Below are 15,103 nucleotides of genomic sequence, written 5' to 3' on the forward strand. Positions count from 1 at the left end.
ATAGTGTAGTGTTTAATTGTAACTTAGGTTAGGATTTATTTTACAGGTAATTTTGTATTTCTTTTAGCTAGGTAGTTATTAAATAGTTAATAACTATTTAATAACTATTCTAACTAGCTAAAATAAATATAAAGTTACCTGTAAAATAAATATAATTCCTAAAATAGCTACAATGTAATTATTAATTACATTGTAGCTATCTTAGGGTTTATTTTACAGGTAAGTAAAGTGTAATTAGCTTAAAATTGTTGTAATATTTTTTAAATGTTTGTAACCTATTTTTTTTATTTTTTTGTAACTTAGCTTTTTTTATTTTTTGTACTTTAGTTAGTTTATGTAATTGTATTTAATTCCTAAAATAGCTACAATGTAATTATTAATTACATTGTAGCTATCTTAGGGTTTATTTTACAGGTAAGTATTTAGTTTTAAATAGGAATAATTTATTAAAGTATAGTGTAGTGTTAGGTGTAATTGTAACTTAGGTTAGTTTTTATTTTACAGGTAAATTTCTCTTTATTTTAGCTAGGTAAGCTATTAAATAGTTAATAACTATTTAATAGCTATTGTACCTAGTTAAAATAAATTGAAAGATGCCTGTAAAATAAAAATAAATCCTAAGATAGCTACAATATAATTATTATTTATATTGTAGCTATATTAGGGTTTATTTTAAAGGTAAGTATTTAGTTTTAAATAGGATTAATTTAGTTCATAATAGAAATATTATTTAGATTTATTTAATTAATATTTAAGTTAGGAGGGTGTTAGGGTTAGTGTTAGACTTAGGTTTAGGGGTTAATAAATTTATTACAGTGGCGGCGGTGTAGTGGGGGGCAGGATAGGGGTTAATAAATTTATTATAGGTGGCGACGGTGTAGGGGGGGCAGATTAGGGGTTAATAAATTTAATATAGGTTGTGGCAGGGTCCGGGAGCGGCGGTTTAGGTGTTAAACTATTTATTTAGTTGCGGCGAGGTGCGGGATCGGCAGGATAGGGGTTAATAACTTTATTATAGAGGGCGGCGGTATAGGGGGGGCAGGATAGGGGTTACTAGGTATAATGTAGGTGGCGGTGGGCTCCGGGAGCGGCGGTTTAGGGGTTAAACTATTTAGTTGCGGCGAGGTGCGGGATCGGCAGGATAGGGGTTAATAACTTTATTATAGAGGGCGGCGGTATAGGGGGGGCAGGATAGGGGTTGCTAGGTATAATGTAGGTGGCGGTGGGCTCCGGGAGCAGCGGTTTAGGGGTTAAACTATTTATTTAGTTGCGTCGAGGTGCGGGATCGGCAGGATAGGGGTTAATAACTTTATTATAGAGGGCGACGGTATAGGGGGGCAGGATAGGGGTTACTAGGTATAATGTAGGTGGCGGTGGGCTCCGGGAGCGGCGGTTTAGGGGTTAATACATTTATTATAGTTGCGGCGGGGTCAGGGAGCGGCGGTTTAGGGGTTAATATGTATAGAGTAGCTTGTGGTGGGCTCCGGGAGCGGCGGTTTAGGGGGTAATAACTTTATTTAGTTGCGGCGGTGTAGGGGGGCAGATTAGGGGTGTTTAGACTCGGGGTACATGTTAGGGTGTTAGGTGTAGACAGCTCCCATAGGAATCAATGGGATATCTGGCAGCAGTGAACTTGTACTTTCGCTATGGTCAGACTCCCATTGATTCCTATGGGATCCGCCGCCTCCAGGGTGGCGGTTTGAAAACCAGGTACGCTGGGCCGGAAAAGTGCCGAGCGTACCTGCTAGTTTTTTGATAACTAGCAAAAGTAGTCAGATTGTGCCGAACTTGTGTGCGGAACATCTGGAGTGACGTAAGAATCGATCTGTGTCGGACTGAGTCCGACGGATCGAAGTTTACGTTACAAAATACTACTTTTGCCGGTCTCTAGCCTTTGATAACTAAGGCGAATCAGCCTCGCCACAAATACGCTGCGGAATTCCAGCGTATTTGAGGTTGACGGCTTGATAACTAGGCCCCTATGGCGGTTCGCCCGTTCGCAAACAATTGCGGAAGTTCGCCGTTTGCGAACGGAAAATTTTATGTTCACAACATCACTACAGAATATGTATTTAAAACTATAAAAACATGTCTGCCTTATGTTTGGGTATAATAGCTGGATGTAATCATATCTCACTTTCCTGGACTGGTTTGCCTAATTTGCTTTGATATTTTACTTTGTGAAGCATGGGTTGATCTTGCTTTAATATTAGTTACAAGAGGAGATGATTAAGATAAACACAGATGTTAACTCCCTACAATATGAGATAAAGTGACTAAAATGTACGTTTTTAAGTAAAAGTGAGTTCACAATAAACGCATAACGTGTGTACGCGTGTATATATATATATTTACATACACATTAGCAATGATGTACATCAGCCACATATAACCTATGCTGCTGTGTAATAATGAGTTTAGGGGAGAAGAAAGCAGTGGTGTCACTAGAAATGAAATGGGGGACACTTCCAGGATGCCCTCTGGTAGTTTTAGGGTGTGGCGGCAGTGTGATGGTAGGACAGACATGTCATGAGCAGGCCAGATGGAGTTTGGGGGAAGCAAGGGGCGATCACCATTGGGGAGGGCACATGGGGGCCAGCTATTATGCCCCCTCTGGTGATGTCACTGGAAGAAAGTGACAGATGAATTACTTGAAAAATTGAGAAGCATACTGCAAATTACTTAAAACTTCCCAGTTTACTTTGTTTAATATAGAATGCTGTATTTGACTTTACTACAAAAGTAGTCTGTAAACGGGGTAGATATTATATATAATCTCAGGGGTATCTTCACTCACACTTGGAAAAGTCAGCAACAAGGGTGCCAGATCAAAATATATCAAAAATATATATAAAAATGAAGCAAAGAACTGCACTCACTGGATTATCAAGTGTCAAACATCAAAAATGTAATTCATATCAGTGATGTTTCGTAGCCAAGGACCCCTTCCACATACTATATATATATATATATATATATATATATATATATATATATATATAAAAAAATAAATATATATATAAAGAGGAGACACCAGGCTGGAATTATAAAGGGTTAAGAGTGAGTGCATGGGTATGTTGGATTATATATACAGTATATATATTATATATATATATTTCTCCATCTTGTGGCAAATTAGGATACTGTCAGGATCCCTGACTTACCCGGCCACCGCCGCGGCTAGTACTGGGCCTCCGACCGCTCATCCTGGCCACCGTTGCGGGGAAGACAGGCCCCTGTAGTCTGTCTCGGCATCCCACGTGAATAGACGCCGAGACCAGTCTGTCAGCAGCTGCAAATCTCTGGGCATGTGCAGCTGCACGCTGCCTAGATTTAAAGGGCCAGTCATCAATTATAGTAACTCCCACCTGAAAGGCACAGGTGAGGGAGTTCTTATAAAAGACTACTCTGTGCTTCACTCTGCACTGAGTTATTGCCTTGGTAGGTTCTATTCCTTGTTCCTGCTCATCTGCTGTGACCCTGGTGCATGCTTATACTACTGCTGAGACCAAAGCCCTTTGCTTTGATACTTGGGCATGCTTATATTACTGCTGAGACCAAAGACCTCTGCTGTGACCCTGATGCATATGTATACTACTGCTGAGACCAAAGAACTCTGCTGTGACCCTGATGCATGCTTATACTACTGCTGAGACCAAATACCTCTGCTATGATATTTGGGTATGCTTATATTACTGCTGAGACCAAAGACTTCTGCTATGACCCTAAAGCATGCTTTTACTATTGCTGAGACCGAAGACCTCACCAACAGTATCCGCTGGGTTCTGTGCTTGTTGAGAGACTTGTGCCTACTTATATATGCTTTATCAATTCTGTTCCTGCATTACATTTCTCTAGTAAAGTATATTCAAGAAATATTTTCTTTGCTTTGGCTTTTCATTCCTGCATATTGAGTTCCAGACACCCCCCTCAACCTTACAGATACTGTAGGTATTGTTTATTTTGCAACATCTAGGATCTTATGTGTTCTTTAATTCCTTACCTAGCTTGTCTAGAGATGTTTAGATGATATCTGAAATAGCAGCATAGAATAAAAAAATCCCAGATGAAAGAGCACTATGGCATTAAAACCTTCCTAATTAGATAATTGATAATGCAAGCAGTAAGCATTCAAGCACAGGGACCATGAAACTAAATAAAATATATACAATTTAAAAAAAAAATTCGCACTGTAAAGAAATGTTTCATTTTCGTATACATCATATATCCCCAGTGTTGCAAACCTATAAAGAATAGATTACCTTATTTTCTTTTTAAACAAAAGTAAAAAACAAAACAAAACCTCAGTATTCTGCATGGTCTAATTTATATTGTTTTTGTTTTTATAGGCAACATTTTTATGTGACCTTATTCTGTTATACTTAGATGAAAAAGCCGTTCTGTACAGAGATTGGAAATATGAAGTGGTAAGTGACAAAGCCGATGACGCAGTGTTTACTGTAATTACAGACTTCAAGCAGCATAAAACAAACAGCACTGATCGTTGTACAATAAATTAACGCTGATATTTCAGACTCAGTAAGGACAGAATACTGTTTATTGTTTATGTCTAATGAATTCCACATAATTCAATAACATCTTCTTATGCATTCTGATGACAATTTGATGTAACATTATATTTAAAATAGCAAATTAAAACATTTATTTCAGACATTGATATTTATGTCTGAGATCTTAATCAAAATTGTTATCAAATAATTGTATTAAAAAATAAATAAAATATTATTTCTTCCTGAGTTAACTGCATGGTCTTGTGGACATTAATTTTCATTTAGACATTCATTTCTTTTTATAAATAATTTTATTTTAATTTAAAAAAAACTGCTTAAATCTAAAATCGAAAGTTATGTCTTCTTTTTTTCTGCAGGTTAGACCACCAAAAGCCTCTCCAGAATCTACAACTGCCTGCGACCATAATCCAGGAAGTATAAACACAGAGTGAAGGCAAAATGTAACAATGTTGTGCCTTAACATATTAGAAGTCGATGGTTAAATATTTGAAAGCATCTTAACGTGGCTGAAACTTTTTTTAGCATCTTCTATACTGACCGATTGGCCCCTGATGCCCCTGTTTCCGTGCAAGGGCTAATTAAGTAAAAATACTTTGCATTAAAAAAATGTTTCAAATTTAATGGCAAGTATTTTAAAATTGTTTTAAAAAATAAGCAAAAATAATTACATAGCCATGCTGTCTGGAGCACTGTGCTCCACTCCCCCTTATCAGTGTTTATACACAGGCATTGTATTTCCACTGAGTTCACAGCTTCTAGGCATGCTCCAGCAGATAATCACTGTGCTCTTTTGCATTCTACCAATGCAACAATAGATATAGATACAGCCATAGAAGGAAATGTGTGGGGGGAGTTAGAGCTTTAAAGGAAGGGTTAATGGTGACGCACTGCAGTATAAATTTGCAGATAAAGTAATTAAAGTACATATTATATTATTTTGACTCTATCCCAACTTGTTTTATTTCCCTTTAAGCATAATACAAAATACAGCTGTTAAACGTTGTACCTTTTAAGACCTTAAGTGAACCTTAAGTAAACCATTATTATTAATCGTATGACACAAAATTGCATAAAGAACTCCCCCTACTTGTGCGCCATAGGCTTAGCTCAACATGGGCTTAGCGTTATATACCAGTATATACCAATTTTCATTTAAATGCATGTAATAGACACTACTATAAAGAATATTATGCACAGATACTGATATAAAAATCCAGTTTAAAACCTTATAAAACTTTCTTTGAAGCTTCCAATTTAGCACTGTTGATAACATTAGCCTGGTACACCCACTGAAAGGGGCTGATAGCAGAACTCCCTTCCCTCTCCCCTGCATATGAAAAGACACATTATACAAACAGAAGCAGTCTGATATCTGTATACATCAGTATACATCTAAAACATTGGCACTTGGTTAGGAGTCTGAAAATCAGCACAATGTTATTTAAAAATAAGCAAAACTACACATTTTTACAAAAACACACCCAGATGGGCTATATAAATGGATCATCTACAAAACATTAATGCAAAAAAAAAAAAAATCTAGTGCACAATGTCCCTTTAAGTTATATCTGACATTAATTCTACTGTGATATGAGGGATTTAGCGTACCATGCTATCTGATATGTGATGTAAACACACCCTAGAACGCTTCAGCAAAAAGAAATAACATTGGACTTGAGCAGAAAAATAGAAGCGCTATTGATTGCACTTGAGCGATGTTAATTCACAATGGCTGTAATATTGCAATCCACATGATCTATGTCATTATGGAGAATTACATTTTTAATGTAATTTTAAGTAAAAAATATTAATTCTCAGCAGTGAAGAAGTCACTTTAGTGTTTACTCTGACAAAATAAAAGATATTCATTACAGCTAGGAATGCTAGTTCACTTAACAAGGAGGCTCCTTAACTTTGATCAATAAACTATCTCTCCACAATGGCCAAAAAGAGACATAATTTAGTGCCACTCAGCTTTAGCTTCAGAAAAGTAATCAAATTCATTGGCTTTGATTATACTTAATGGCTTGTTTGCTGCCAACATAAATCATGTAGCATTTTTCTACTTTAATGGTGTGACAGACATTTTGATTTATAGCTGTGTGAAGTTGGCACCCCATGTAACTAAATTGTGAATACAAATATATCATTTTTTTTGTGCTACGATTGTGCTGGTTTGTGCTGCAAAAACAAAAGATTGTGCCGGTTTTATTTCAGAGATATTGTACATTATATTTTAACCTACGTGATCTCAATCTCAGTCTGCCCAATTTCCACCCTATGTAATTAAATTGTGAATACAAATATGCCATTTGTTTGTGCTGATTTATGCCGCAAAAATTAAAGTTTGTGCCAGTTTCGTTTCAAAATATCACACATTATATTTAAGCCCATGTGACCCCAATCTCCACCCACTTTCCACCCGTGTAATTAAATCGTAAAAAAATATATATACCATTCATCTGTGCTGCAAAGATGAACTCTCATTTCAGAGATATTGTACATTATTTCTTCTACAAGATACGACGAGTCCACGGATTTCATCCTTACTTGTGGGATATTAACCTCCTGCTAACAGGAAGTGGCAAAGAGCACCACAGCAGAGCTGTATATATAGCTCCTCCCTTCCCTCCACGCCCAGCCATTCTCTTTGCCTGTGTTAGTAATAGGAAGAGGTAAAGTGAGGTGTTAGTTTTAGATTCTTCAATCAAGAAGTTTTTTATTTTATGTTAAAATAAGTTTTTATTTCGTTCCACAAGGTAAATACAACTTACAATTTAAAAAAAAAAAAAAAAATCATCTCCTCAGCCTCCTAAATTTACATAGATTCAATTATAACGATACAGTGGTACATACAATCTTAATTACCTATGTATAAACGCTATTTATTACATTTCTGAGATAGTTTCCAATTAGGGTTTCCATCCTTCGTCAGCCAAAGGGTCTGTTAGAAGGAGCAAACATCTGAAATCAATGGCCCAGTGACCCCTATATTATTGCTATAATCTTCCTTGAAATTGAGATTTAGTTAACAGTGCATACTTATATATAAACCTTGGGAATATTTTCAGTCATTATCTAATAAACAAATAAACATCAAGAACTTAAAACAACATTACCCTGTGTGGTCATAACTCTTCTAACCAAATCAAATAATCCTTTTCGATTGGGACACCGACTCCCAGAACCTTAGCTAACCTAGAGTCTCTATATATATATGTCAATCCGTCTATTTTATAATTATTTTCCTTTATTATCATAACTATTTCTTTATCTGCTATTCAAAATCCAGTAATACCAAGTTGTCTGAAACTGTTCTTCTGTGCCCTGAATTCTAGAAGCTCCTTCAGACATAATATATATATCTTGGATCTTATCCTTTACCTCCTTCCAAGTAGGAGTGCCTTCCTTCAAATATCTGGCTATGCAAATTCTGGTAGTTGTGCATAGTATTCTAATATATCTATTGATTGCTGGTATAAATTTTGGAAAACCTTGATTCAACAATGCCTGAAACATGGTTAATGTTATGTTTTCCTCTAGTGTGTGATTTAGTAATTCATTTAACTTTTGCCATATATCCTTTATTACCACGCATTCCCACCACATGTGCTTATAGGAACCTATCTCACCACATCCCCGGTAACAGAATTTGGTGTTGCTATTAGAGTAGTGAGATGTGCTTATCGGGGTCAGATACCATCTGAATATCGTCTTAATGGTGTTTTCCCGCAGATCAGCGCTTATCAGTCCCTTGCAAGACTTATACATAATTTGGTGCCAATCTTCTTTCGGGAGGACGATTCCCAGATCATCCTCCCATTTTAATATTATATTGGGTTTGATTCTAATTTTGCTTCTTTGAATGTCTATATAAAGTCTAGAGATCATCTGTTTTTCCCTATCTATCGACCTACACATCCTCTCAAGATTTGTCCCTGGTTGGTGTTTGTGGTGTATGGTGTAATTGCTTAAGGCTGAGGAAATCTGTAGATATACATACCAATGTAGTTTGTATGGATGTAATGCATCCTGTAGGAGGTGATTGAACGCAAATATGCTATTATTTGTCATAAAGTCTGCCACTCTGTAGAGTCCTTTATTTGACCACTTTCCTATTTGTTTCTGTATCTCTTTTGGAATAATATACCTAATGGGTATAGCCCATGTGTTTGTAGGCATGAGCTCCTGGGTTTTTGTGGCTACTCTCCAGAGGAACATTGTGTCCCTAATGGTAGATATTCTGCTCATAGCACTGTCACTTCCCACACCAGTTTCCCATAAAATACTGTCTGAGTCATCTTTGCCTATACGTCCTGTCTCTATTTTTGTCCAGATCACACTCTGTGACTGTTTGCTTAAGAGGGTGGTTTGTGCAATCCTTGAGGCACGGTAATAGTCTGCTAGATTAGGTAGCCCCACTCCCCCAAGCTGTCTATGTCGGGCTAGCACCTGAGAGGCCATTCTCGCTCCCCTGTCTCCCCTTAAAAAGGACTGGAGATCCGACTGTAGTTTCTTCAAATCCTGGGGGGGTATTTTAATTGGTAATGCGCCAAATAAATATAAGATTCTAGGAAATATATTCATTTTAATAGTTGATAGACGACCATACCACGAGAAATTGCCCTTCTTCCACTTCTGTACCTCCTGTCTAATTTGTTTGTATAATGGGATGTAGTTTAGTTTGTACAGTTTATCCAATGAATCTGAGATCTTAGTGCCCAGGTAAGTTAAAGAGTGTTTGGTCCATGTAATTTCAAAATTAATCTCTATAATTTTTTGTGTATGAGAGGGGATCGATAGCGGCAAAGCCTCACACTTGTCTAAATTCACTTTGTAGCCCGAGATCTCCGAGAACCCCCGTAGAATCTGATATAAGTGCGTCAAAGAATTAAGTGATTTGGTTAGCGTCAGTACGATATCGTCAGCGAATAACGACAATTTATATTCCGATTTCCCTATGTTTACTCCCTTAACCTCCTCGGACCCTCTGATACAGGACGCAAGCGGTTCAATACATAACGTGAATAGGAGCAGAGACAGTGGGCATCCCTGGCGTGTACCGTTTAATATCTGTATGGATCTAGATTGATAGCCTGCTGCACTTATTGTGGCTGTTGGTGTGGAATAAATTCCCTTAACTGCTTGTAGGAATTCTCCTTTAAACCCAAATGCCCTTAGGGCTTCAAACATGTATGTCCAATCTATTCTATCGAACGCCTTCTCCGCATCCAGAGATAGGAGCAGAGAAGGCGTTCCCGTTTCCCTCAGTTGCTCTATCAGATCAATAGTTCTCCGTATGTTGTCTGGGGCTTCATTTCCCTGGATGAACCCCACCTGGTCAGGATGTATGATGTTTGGAAGTATCGTCTTAAGTCTGTTGGCTAAAATTTTTGTCAGGATTTTTATGTCCTGGTTGATCAGGGAAATTGGTCTGTAATTTTTGCACAATGTGGGGTCTTTCCCTGGCTTGGGGAAAACTACTATCTTGGCCCTGAGAATGTCTGTTGGGATCTCCTCTCCATTCATAATGTCATTACAAAACTTCCTAATGTGTGGGACCAGTGCTGTCTTGAATAACTTATAATATTCACTGGATAGACCGTCAGGTCCTGCCACCTTACCTATCTTTAACTCTTTCAGCACATTAATGATCTCTTGGGTTGAGATCTCAGCATTCAGTGTATCTATGTCTGTGTCACTGATAACTTTTAATTTAGCTTGTCGCAAAAAGTTAGTAGTGGAAGCACTTGTCTCTACCGATTGTTGAACTTTCCTACCATCATAGAGAGTTTCATAATATGATGCGAAAATATCTGCAATTTCCCACGGATTACTCGTCCCTACCCCCTCTTGATTTTGTATGGATGAGATAGTGTACATTTTTGTTCTCTCTCTCAATTTACTCGCTAAATATCTGTCAGGTTTGTTTGCGTGTATGAAGTAAGTGCTTTTCAGTCTCTGAATTGCTCTTAGCGCCGCGTCATTTAAGACCTTTGCAAGGATATTTCGCTTGGTCTGGAGCTGTTTGAAGATGGAGTCTGACAGGGTTAGCTTATGTTGAGCTTCAAGTTTATGTATATCTGCCTGTAGCTGTTCTATAGCCTTATTGGCGAGTCTAGTGATCTTTGATTTTTCTTGAATAAGGATCCCTCTTATAAAAGGTTTATGCGCCGCCCAAGAGGATAGCGGGTTATTTGTAGAGTACTCGTTAAGTTGCCAGTATTCCTCCATAGTTTCAAGTATCCGATTGTGTGTATGTTCGTTGCTAAGAATGCTTGGGTCATATGTCCATGATCTTTGTCTTTGTATGTCAATTATTCCTGTTAGGTCTGTCTGTACAATAGAGTGGTCGGACCACACACAGGGATGTATATTTGCCTTTCTGATATTGGGTATTAAAGTCTGACTTACTGTTACCTGATCTAATCTGGTGTATGTTTTATGTGCATGTGAGAAAAAAGTATGGTCAGTTGTCTGCCCATATAAGGTCTCCCAGGTGTCAACTATGTTGTTTGAAGCTAGGGATTCCCTAACTGACTTAATTATCACTAGTTGTCTTTGTTGTTTCTTTGTAATCTTTTTACCCATGGTATTTAAGTGGAGCGTCAGTGGGATGTTGAAATCACCCGCTAAAATTGTCCTTGTTTGGGACCATTGAGTGAGATGATATGAGACCTGATTAAAAAATATGTGTTGTTGTTCATTCGGTGCATAGATATTACAGAGTGTTATCTTCGTATCCTGAATCCTACCCCTCACTATGAGAAATCTGCCTTCTTTGTCAGCTATTACCTCTTCTACTATGAAGTGTAAGGAGGAATGGATGAGGATAGAGACACCTCTCTTCTTTTGATCCGCTGTAGCATGGTAGTGTAGGGGGAAATGTCTATGCCAGAACTTAGGTATTAGTGTTTGTGTAAAGTGCGTTTCCTGTAGGAAAACTATCTTAGCTTTTAGCTTTAAGTATTGAGTAAGGGCTATCTTTCTCTTAACATTCATATTTAAACCCCTCACATTATGTGAGAGAACTGTGAGATTAGATGACATTGTTTATTACAGTATGAACCTGCTATCATTAAGACAGCGCTGTTTACTCACTAGAATTGGATTGACAGAGGCTCTCTTAATCATCAGTGTCCCATTTGACCACACATGAAAACAACATAATAACTTTTTAAACTTTACAAACATATAATAACAAAAACTAATCAGGTAAAGACCCTGAATATAACTCGAACTGTCCATATCAATTTTACTAAAAATAAAAGAAAAAGTTTGTGCAGGGATATAACCTATTATAATTGAAGCTATAGTCCCAGAGGTTATCGCTCCTTAAATAAATAAATCAGGGTATGTTCCCCATAAACCACCTTCACTGTTCAAGTGTAGCATTGTTCCTCATGAGATAGTCTCTTTTATTCCGTGTCCAACGTCTTGTACCAACATCCCTATCTCTTAGGAGACTATCTTTAACTATTAAGTAACAATTGTCCTTAGCCTATGGGCAAAAAAATAACTTGTAACATAACTTAAGGGGGGCCTAACTCTAACTTACTTCTGCAAGCATTAATAGCATAGTCCCCCAAAGGGAGAAATTGTGGTGAGCATGGATTGTTAAAACATTACAAAGTATACTCATCTGTCTCTCGCTCTTCCGTAGGATCCTGTAGTTTTTCCCAGAAGAAGATTAGCAAAGTCCTTTCTCTGTATCCTGTCATCTTGGCTTTTTCTTGGACACTTTGGTCCATTTGGGTCTTTTGGTCTTTTCTTCTCTCTGGGAGGGTCTTTAAGCTTCTGAGTCGCTGTGGCTGGTAGGTAGATCAGGTGCTTCTAATCCGAGGTATGTGCAGATTTCCGGAATATCCCTTTTGTCCTTTATCGTCAGTGTTTTACCTTCGTGTAGTATGTGTAAGGCAAAGGGGAAACCCCATCTGTAGTTTATTTTGTTTTTGCGAAGCAGCAGGGTAAGAGATCTGAGCAAGCCCCGCCTCTGTAGAGTCCGTATGCATAAATCTTGGTAGAACTGGATTACTACTCCTTGATATTTAAAAGTTGGATTCTTCCTTGCTGCCTGGAGAATTAGTTCATTTTCAGGGTACCGAAGCAACTTAACTATGACATCCCTAGGGGGGATAGTCTCCTTTCGGCTTTGGTTTAAGGGCTCTGTGTGCCCTTTCTAGTTGGAAGTTGTCTTCCTCAGCGCAACCTGTGATTGCTCGGAAAAGTTGTTTTAGATAGTTGTGCAGGTCTGATTGTATTATAGTTTCCGGAATTCCTTTGAGTCGCAGGTTACTGCGACGAGTGCGATTTTCTATCTCCTCCATTTTGTCCTGGAGAGCATCCAGTTCTATTTGCTGATCTACTGTCCGATGGGATAAATTAGTCACTGTCTCTTCGACATTGTTTTCGTTATCTTCCAGAGTCGAAACTCTCGTACCCAAGTCAAGAATTTCATGTTTAAGTTCCGCCAGGCTATTGGTGATGGTGTTTTGAAAGGAGTCCATTTTACTCCACATCTTTTCAAAGTTTGTCTCAATATCTTTTTTTGAAACTAATGTTTTGATGTCAGCTCTCGTGACCGGGATTAGATCCTCAGCACTGGCCTGCGTACCCAATTCTGCTTCCATTACCTCCTCCTGCTCTGCGTCTTGGAGTTCTGCAACTTTGTCACCCTTAGAGGATTTGAAAAATAAACTGGCTGCTGCCGCTCTACCCACCACCGGTGTTTTGTGTAATTTTCTGGACGCCATTCCCCTTATTTACTTGGCAGGGTCACCGCTTCAGAAGACAGTGTTATACCACCCAGCTACACCTTCAAAAAGTTGAAGATAGTAGGTTGCAGGGTAAAAAAGCGTTTACTGTAATAAAACAATTTTACTCCTTATAAATGAATCAGCCAGTATTCCACTCAAAGGTTATACTATATTCCTGTAATAACAGATATGTTTATTTATTTTCTCACTTAGCTTCCTTATTTTTCCGCTTTGTTAGCGTTAACCCTTCCTGGGCCACTTCTAGACCAGACTCTCCTACCGCTATTTTGCTGTTTTAATATTTTATTGCCATATCGTAGGGCCCCTCTGAAATTAAGCTTTGACCTCTCAGACACCTCTCATAATAAGGGGTAACATGGATCCTTTTATGTGCGGCCGTTTAAGCAGCGTAGCCATATAGTCTTAACCCCGTTGCGTGTAAGCTGCTGCGGGAATTCCCCCTTACCATTCTAGGAGATCTCGAGTTGCGTTTTCGGCCATGCTCATTTATGGTGGTGTAAATGTAGTATCAGCATGTCTTGGTGAGGATCGCAGCATGTGTATTCAGTTGTGTTGCTGCGTCTGCAAACTGCCTCGTGGGCTACTAAGATGGCGCCTCCACTCAGCAGACTCAGAACAGTCCCTTCAAATATCCTCCTTTATCTTACGTTCCCGATCTCTAGGAACAAGTCATTTGCTTCAACTTTAGTCGGGTTGCCTACTAAAGCCAGTTCTAGTTGCGGTAGTGGCGTTTTACGGGTTTTGATACCCTGCACAGAGCTGCCTAATTATGCGCCCATCTCCATCTCTGTTCAAACTCCGCCCCCGAAGTTTTTTATTTTAAATGGTACCGGTGAGTACTATTTTTCTCAGGGAGATATGGAGATGAAGATTTCTGCCCTGAGGTTGATGATCTTAGCATTTGTAACTAAGATCCACGTTGGTTCCCACAGAGTTTCTGAAGGTAGCGCAAGAGAAATCTTCAGTGTGGAGAACGGTTTTCATGCTTTCATATTCAGTCTTTTATTTCTGAGGAGACTTGGTGGAGGGGTAAGCAGTAGACCTGTACATAAAGGGTATTACTGAAAATCCTGTGTGTATAATTTTATATGACATAGTACTGGGCAATATCAATAGGACACTGGGAGAGGCAGCTTGACGTTTTTTTATTTGATTGCATAACAAATAGTCAGTATGGCTGCAGTGTAACAGTAATGTTTTAGGGATCCACATGATGAATAAATAATTTCTTTAGAAGACTCTCTAACTTCTTATCCATAGGGTCTTTGAAAGCACAATTGTCCCCACTTCCCATGCGGTTATACAGACTGATATGATCGACGTCCATGATGGGCGGGGCCTATTTTTGCGTGCTCAGACGCGCAGTTTACTCTGACTGAGAAGGCAGCAGGCAGTAGCTCCGGTGGGGCCTAAACTTGTGTTCTGTTCACCGGATCATTGTCGAGTCATTTTGCAGTACCCTGAAGGCAGGTAGGCGCCACAGAAGGGGTCATTTTTTTCAATAAAATATATTTTGTGCTTTAAAATTTCTTTTAGAGGTTAAATTCACCCTTGGCTCTTAGGGTGCAATAATTTTTGGCCCAATTGAATACGTTTTTTTTTTTGGTTTTTTTTTAAATAAAAGCTTTATTGAATGAGTATAGCATATAAATCCAAAAGAGTAGAAAAACATCCATAAGAAATACAGACATTATGTGCATAGTAATATTTCCAGGTTGTTACATACTGGAATCAGCAATAACAATAGTTTTAAAATGTCTCTTCCTTACTCATCTAACTCATTGTGCAAATGTA

At 38.3% G+C, this 15,103-nt stretch overlaps 1 protein-coding gene across 1 annotated transcript in view; it reads left to right on the forward strand.

The window, feature by feature from the left end:
- The window catches only part of LOC128646933 (P2X purinoceptor 6-like), a 221,872-nt gene extending 216,909 nt beyond the window's left edge, over window positions 1–4,963 (forward strand). Inside the window, exons 11-12 of the mRNA XM_053699742.1 lie at window positions 4,350–4,427; window positions 4,889–4,963. Coding sequence (XP_053555717.1) covers window positions 4,350–4,427; window positions 4,889–4,963 — 153 coding nt within the window. The remainder of the gene's footprint in view (window positions 1–4,349; window positions 4,428–4,888) is intronic.
- Window positions 4,964–15,103: the final 10,140 nt, after the last annotated feature.

Source organism: Bombina bombina, chromosome 2 (genome assembly GCF_027579735.1).
Source record: "Bombina bombina isolate aBomBom1 chromosome 2, aBomBom1.pri, whole genome shotgun sequence".
In the NCBI taxonomy this organism is placed as follows: domain Eukaryota; kingdom Metazoa; phylum Chordata; class Amphibia; order Anura; family Bombinatoridae; genus Bombina; species Bombina bombina.